General features: G+C 36.4%; 1 protein-coding gene and 1 non-coding gene across 2 annotated transcripts; both read left to right on the top strand.

The window, feature by feature from the left end:
• The first annotated feature begins 1977 nt into the window (after positions 1 to 1977).
• LOC107810664 (putative TPR repeat-containing protein At1g05150) lies at positions 1978 to 5142 on the top strand. Its single transcript, XM_016635466.2, has one exon. It carries the CDS (start codon positions 2474 to 2476, stop codon positions 4889 to 4891), a length of 2418 nt encoding a protein of 805 aa, XP_016490952.2. The 5' UTR covers positions 1978 to 2473; the 3' UTR covers positions 4892 to 5142.
• Positions 5143 to 6868: 1726 nt separating this feature from the next.
• Positions 6869 to 6941, top strand: TRNAE-CUC (transfer RNA glutamic acid (anticodon CUC)). The gene has a single exon. It is a non-coding gene; the product is annotated as a tRNA-Glu (tRNA).
• The last annotated feature ends 882 nt before the right edge of the window (positions 6942 to 7823 follow it).

The following is a 7823-nucleotide window of genomic DNA, read 5'->3' on the forward strand; positions in this document are numbered from 1 at the left end:
TAGTAGGTCATATTTATAGTTTATCTTTTTTAGCCACATATATATACACAGTGGCGTCAGGGTTTTCATTAAGGGGAGTCAAAATATAAAAAAATAAACTCACCAAGAAGTCAAGGGGTATCCTTATATAGTATATATACATATTTTAAAACGTAATTACCGAGCTAAACAATGTAATTTTCCGACGAATGGGGCTCGGTTGACACCCCTTGGGTGCATGTGGCCCCGCCACTGTATATACATAGATTATATATTGATTATATATGATTATACACATATTAAACATAAATTATACATATATTATACATTTGCCAATTATTTTTAATTTAAGTGATTGAGTGGACGGCTAATCGGGTTAAGGTGGGGGAAGAAAGGAACTAAAAGCGTTTGCGTAAATGTTTTATTTCACCTTTGTTTCCACCAAACAAATCATTTTAGTGCATATTAAGCCTCTTTTTTTTGTTGAAGATCTCATATAATACCTTTGGTTTTATGTGCATCCAGTCTTGGAGTTTTATTTTCAGTTTACATGTCTATTTTTACATTATATAGGAGTTTTAAAATCTAAAAATGTGCTTCATGAAAAGTGATTAAAAAGTAGCAATAGGACAAGAGCTAGGGGAGAAATTCAAAAATAGCCAGATTTATAAGTGGTTATTGAAAAATAGCCACAATTTTAAAAGTAATCGAAATTTAGCCATTTTTCATGTAAAGATAAATTTGAACGAAAATACTCTTTAAAATACGGAAAATATTCCAGTATATGATACTGGAGTTTCAGTATATTATATTAGAACTCCAGTATATTATACTGGAGTAATAGTATAATATACCGGTCCGGCATAATATGCTGGAAGTTCATACACAAGTACTCAAATCTCCAGTATATTATGCTGGAACTTCCCGCGTGTTGGAGTTCCAACATAATATGTTGGAAGATCATATATACATGCAACAATCTTCAGTATATTATGTTGGAACTTTTTGTATTGCAACAAATAGTGACTATTTTTTAATGATTTTACAAATACTGGTTATTTTTCAATTACTAATCCAAAAATTGACTAGGCCGTGATATTCCACCAAGTGCTAGCCATGAAGTAGGATAAGTAAACAAGAAGGACAAGATTACGAGTTATGACATTCAATGTAAAATTCAAGGGAAAGGTACATATTTTATCTTTATATGTCACTCTTAACTTTGACTTTCATTTCTTTTTTCTCTTTCTAAACAATAAAACCAATTCGAAACAAGGGTTGGAAATGTTATTTCCTTTTGTTTATCAGATTCAAATCTTTCTTGTCATTTTCAAATATAAGTGCAAAGGGCAAAACTTATGAAAAGAAAGAAACTGAAAATCCAACTTTCCAAGCAAAGGGTGGCATAGTTTCATAGACATCTTTCTATTGTGAAAATAAAATAAAACTTCATAGGTAGACCCAGTGTTTTAAAATCAAAGAAGAGAATTTGCTAAATCTATTACCATCTTGCCAAGATAATTCAGTTGAACTAATCAAATTAATTCGGAGTTATCATTATATTTATTATAATAATACCATCATTTGCTCTATTATACTCCCAGGAAGACGTACTAGTTCATCAAATCATTTCCGTATCAGAAAATTGATTAAAGCACAACAAAATACCTTAAAATTACAATATGATTCATAAAATATTTGGCTAAAAAAATATACTTTACCATTTAATATATGCATCAAAACAAAAAATGCATAACATGTGTAGTGTTTATTACTAATCATGATTAAGTCACATGTAAGCGCCCCCATTGAAATGTAAAATCTCAAAATGCATTCTTTCAACTTTAAATTCTTTTTAATTAATTGCACCCCTCCCCCCCCCACCCCCACCCCCTCTTTTTTTTTTTTCTTTTTTGACAGTTGGAACATTCTGGTACTGATTTCTTATTTTAGCCAAACAAATAGAAAAATAAAATAAAACAAAGTCTATGATGTTTGAAAGTCCCCCGTCACTCAGCCCCACCACTCCATAATCACAACCAGAAGAAAAGGAAAAGAAGAAGAAGAAATAAAGGGGGAAAATGTAAACAGAAAAAAACAGTTGTCTCTTTTGCTCTACCCATTCAATCTTTCCCCATTTTCTTTCCTCAGATCCAATGCAACAAAATCTCAACTTTAAATCCATATATCTATCTATCTCCCTCTCATTTCCCTAATTCCAATTCCCCTCATTTCATAATCTGAAACCCTAACACTAAAAATCCCCCCTTTTTTGCTCTCACTATAAAACCCTAATTTGCAGATTCTCTAGCCTCATTTCACCAAGTTCTCTTCTTGATTGAGGGGGTTTACACCCAATTTCGAAAAGTTGGAAGTTTTACTTAAATTGTCGGTTTGAAAGTTCTCTTTTTGGTTGAGGGTTTTCACAGCCAATTTCGAGAAACTTAGGAATTTGAGCTGGAATTGTCAGTTTGCAACCCTAAATTTTAGGAAAATGGCTACAAGGGGAAGCAGATCGGAGAAGGTGAAGAGAATCTTCACGCAATTCGACGTTAACGGTGACGGTGGTCTTAACCGTGAGGAAATGGCAGCGTTAGTGGTCGCCGTAAATCCTAGGGTTAAATTCAGCGACGAGCAAATCAGCGCTATTCTCGATGAGGTTTTCCGTACGTACAGCGAGTTTATCGACGGCGACAAGGGCCTCACCTACGACGGCCTTTTGCGTACCTACGACGACGGCGCTGGTGACGTGGATCGTGACTTCGACGCGCTTGGGCTCGAGTTTAAGCCGGAGGACAATATTGGAAGTTCCATGGCTGCAGCGGAAGAAGCATCATCATCGTCAATTGTGGATGATGATAGAGTGATGGAGCCTCACAAAAAACTGCGGACTGCGGCGTGGGCAGCCTCTCCAAATCACGGCATTGTGTTTGATGACACATGGAAGCTCGTGGATGACATTGAGATATTGATCAAGAGGCTTAAATCAAAACAGGCGAAAGACGGGAAGTTAAAGAATGATAATTCTGATGTGTATTCGGAAGGTTGGTCGAGAGAATTAGGACCCTCGACTGAGCTTTCGGATAAACGGGTGGTTTGGGAGGAGACTGGACATGACTATAGTGTGTTTGTGAAGGAGTTGGGTGTGTTGAGGTCGAGGGCAGATGGGGCAAGGTCGAGGGAAGAAGCTTTTGATGGTCACATGGCAATTGGTAGAGTTTTGTATGATCAGCATTTGTTTAAGGAAGCACTAGTTAGCTTTAAGAGAGCTTGTGAATTGCAGCCTGCTGATGTTAGGCCACATTTTCGGGCTGGAAATTGTTTGTACGTGCTCGCGAGGCATCGTGAGGCAAAAGAGGAGTTCTTACTTGCATTGGAGGCTGCTGAAGCTGGTGGTAGTCAGTGGGCTTATTTGCTTCCTCAGATTCATGTGAATTTGGGTATTGCTCTTGAAGGTGAAGGTATGGTTATTAGTGCCTGTGAACATTATAGAGAGGCTGCTATTTTGTGTCCGACTCATTTTAGAGCTTTGAAACTTTTGGGTAGTGCACTTTTTGGTGTGGGTGAGTATAAGGCTGCTGTTAAGGCATTAGAAGAGGCTATTTATATGAAGAGTGATTACACTGATGCGCATTGTGATCTTGCCTCTGCATTGCACGCGATGGGCGATGATGATAATGCAATTAAGGAGTTTCAGAGAGCTATTGATTTGAAACCTGGTCATGTTGATGCCTTGTATAATTTGGGTGGACTTTACATGGATATGGGCAGATACCAGCGTGCTTCGGAGATGTACACAAGGGTACTAGGTGTTTGGCCGAATCATTGGAGAGCACAGCTCAATAAGGCTGTGGCTTTATTGGGGGCTGGGGAAACCGAGGAAGCTAAGAAAGCTTTGAAAGAAGCTCTAAAGATGACTAACAGAGTGGAATTGCATGACGCAATCGCACACTTGAAACAGCTTCAGAAGAAGAGGTTGAAGGGGAATGGAAGTGGTAATGGGGAGGAGGCCTTTATCATTGTTGAACCCTCAAAGTTTAAGACAGTGGGTGAGAAGACCACATTGAGACCAGATTTATCCACTGCTCTTGATATTAGAAGTTTTCAGAGGATTACTCGTCTTAATCGTTGTGATGTTGATCAGATAAAGAAGGAAATAGGTGAGACTGATGTACCATTGTCTTATTCTGGTGGTGTACCTGAAAAGTCAATACGCAAGGCTTCACTGGAGGAGATTCTGCACAGATTGCTTAAATTCTTGAAGCCAGAGACATTTATAGGAGCTGTTAAAGCCATTAACCAGAAAATTCTCTCTGTTTTAGATGAGTCAGAATCAGGTAGGGTGGATCTAGGCATGTTTTTTGCCGTTCTTGCTCCTGTCTGTGGAGGATCACCGGACAAAAGAAAACGCATTGCATATGAGGCGCTTTTGTGGCGTCCTGTGAATGAAGGTAGCAACCAGATAAGGAAAACTGATGCTCAGAGGTACATCAAACTGCTAAGAGCTATCTATATTCCTTCCCATGGAGCAAGCGAAATGTTGGAAATCCACGGGCAGATGGACACATCATTGGTGTCTTTAGCAGAATTCACGGCGATGTTTGATGATCCTGATTGGGGTTTTGGTATTATGTCCACTTTACTGAAGCTTGAATATGGGGATAGGAATCGTCACGGTAGCCATGTTTGTGCAACTTGCCGCTACCCAATTATAGGGTCTCGCTTTAAGGAGATAAAATCGCATTTCAGTTTGTGCAGTCAATGTTACAGTGAAGGAAAAGTACCACCAACCAGCAAGCAAGAAGAGTATAGATTTAAAGAATATGCTACTGAATCCGAGGCAGTGAAAGATAAATGCATGTGGTTTGGAATCCATTCTAAAGGCTCCTCATCTCCTGCTGCTGCTTCCTAGCTATTCGAGTGTTAAGATATCAGATGTTCAGGGTGTGAATTATATTAGCTTATGAAACATGTTCTGTGGGCTTCATGCCTTTGTACAATAATCCTTTCAAGTTGTGACCATCAATTCTTTGTTTAAAGGCAGTATTGTAGGGACTTGGTTGGTTCTTTGGGTGCCTTCATCTTTGTTTTCTGACTCCTTTTAGGGATTGTATCTCATGTAAGTTCATTAGTGTAAAGTTCTATGTCCCCTTGATTTGTTCATTTTGTAGTATTTGTGGCTATGGATCCAACAATTGATTCCAGTTATTAGCACAATAGTGTTTTTTAATAGTAGACTTTTGGCCTCTGAATCTACGTTTAAGTAAAGCTTAAGGCATAGGACCTATGATTCCTTTCATTCATGAACTTAACTTGTGCAAACTATTGTTACCCTCGTGCTGAAAATAAATTTGTGTGATCTGTTGCTACTGCTTCTTTTTGTATCTTTCCTTGTGCCGAGGGTTTGTCGGAAATAACATTTCTACATTCTCAAGGCAGGGGTAAGATCTGCGTACACGCTATCCTCTTCAGACCCCACTCATAGGTACACTGGATTTGTTGTATATTGGGTATTCCCTTGTTTCACCTTCTTTCTTCTTGTGATTCGGAATTACCTGATTATTACTACTCCATTTAGGGCCAAAAAAAGCCAATAATCTAGTTGAAAATGAATAGAAAACATTAAGTTATGATTTGGAAGAACAGTCTTTTTGGACTAGAAGAAATTTTTTGAAGAACATAGAGAGGCAATATATGTCCATAAGAAAATTTTCACTTGCATATAGTGTCATTTTTGGACAAAAATGATTTAATTGACCACTCTTGGGTCCATGTGACTCTGTGACTGCCTGACAGGTGTATATAGCAAGCAATAGTGTAATCAATTAAAAGGGAATGTTGGTGAAACGGTCTGGATTGCACAAATCATGTGAGAAAAGAGAATATTGGCATTAAAGAAATGGTAAGTCTGAAGCTATAATAATTAAGCAATCAGACAATGATGAAGTAGATGCACATATGGCAAATTCTCTGATCCAATCACTAGGCACATTACATTAATTAGTTATCATCCCTTTTATTATTACGGAATATGATTAGCTGGAAATCCCTTTAATACAGAGACTATTTCTCTACGCAATTTAAAAATAAACGAAGAGAAAATGACATGAAAAGGCAAACGGTATTTAAAGATTGGAAAGTGTATTTGATTGTTAATTGGCTGGAATATCTTATGCTCATATGTTAAAATGATGATTTGTTGCCATTTAAAGTAGTTCTAGTATTATAGTGGAATAATTGCAAATAATACACACATGAGTATTAAACTCGGCTGGGACCTCATTCTCATTATGAATCATGATAATTCATGATCTTCTTTGTAGTCTTTTACTTTAAGGCTTATACAAATGTGGTGATTCAAGATTTAAACTCGATGAGTTCAATTTTTTGGTTTTCATCTTGAACCCATTATAATCTTGAAGTTATGGGTTCAATTCTATTATTTATTATAATTTTAGTAAATTCTAGTAAATTTTTACCCGAACCTATAAAAGTACATCCGCCTTTGCGAATGTCTATAAGGCATTCTTAGGGAAAAGGTGTAAATTTGTTCCTACAAGTTAAAATTGCTTAATTATGCTCCGTTACACTTTTGGTATATTAATATTCTTGTTGTTAGTTAATCGTCTCGGTTTTGTTCTAACACGAAATGGGAGGTTTCCATGTGTTCAAATTCTTCTACAAAGTATTAAAATTACTCAAGGATTGGTGCTCTATTAGGGGTCAAGGGCAAAAGTGAACTTATCTTAATGGTGGAGGCAATATTAGATCAAAATTTTAACAAAGGGGCAAGTTATTCAATTTCTAATAGTATAGGAGCAAATTTGATTATTTTGTTTGTAATACACTTTTGATGATATAATAAAGATGCTCTTAAGTATCTTACAAATCCGTTGTAGTCTAGGTGGTTAGGATACTCGGCTCTCACCCAAGAGACCCGGGTTCAAGTCCCGGCAACGGAATTAATTTTTAAAATTTCCCCACTACTTTTTCCAAAATGCATTAATAAATGAATATTTCGTCTATACAACTTTCGCCTGCTACAACTTTCAAACTAATCACAAACTACTAGCATTTTGAATTTTCCCTTAGAAAGAACTAATTTAGGACACAAATAGCTGGCGATATTTATTGTTTATTTTTTCTAGTTATATACATTGATTATATATAATTATACATATATAATACAAAATATTATGCATATATTATACTTTAATCGGTTATTTTTAGTTTAAGTGGTCGGGTGAGCGGCTATTTGAGTTAATTCTTTTCTAGTTGCTAAACAAATAAATAAACAAATGGACGTTTGTCTTTTCAAAGTTTTTTTTACAACTTTCTCCTCCTATACTCTTATTTGATTACAACTTGTTTAGGGAGTAGTATTTTTGAGAGTCGCTTAGAAGAACTTGTTCTTTTACCAGAAATTTTCTATGGTGGATTTATTTAACATCATCAACTGGTAATTATAGTAACGGTAACCTTATCAGAGCCAATTATAGTTCAGAAACGTAAAATTAGAGGTTTTGGCAGCTTTTAGCAAAAATCAAATCAAGCACTATTCAATTTTTTTTTAGTTTCTATTTTATCTTCAATTAGGTGTGTGTGTGGGGGGGGGGGGTGTTCAAAGTACAGGTAATATTTGGGGAATATCGAAATCTATAGCTTTAAATTACATGACACTTGCTGTATCGATGAATTATTATTCACTCCTCTGGAGTCTTTTACACATTTAAGGGCTACACATTTAAGGGCAGAGGTATATCCAGAATTTCAAGAACGTAGGTGCATCATGAGCGCCATAGACTCGAGTTTCCAAGAAGGTGTCTGAGAGATGTATTTTAAAA

Source organism: Nicotiana tabacum, chromosome 12 (genome assembly GCF_000715075.1).
Source record: "Nicotiana tabacum cultivar K326 chromosome 12, ASM71507v2, whole genome shotgun sequence".
NCBI classification, from domain to species: Eukaryota; Viridiplantae; Streptophyta; class Magnoliopsida; order Solanales; family Solanaceae; genus Nicotiana; species Nicotiana tabacum.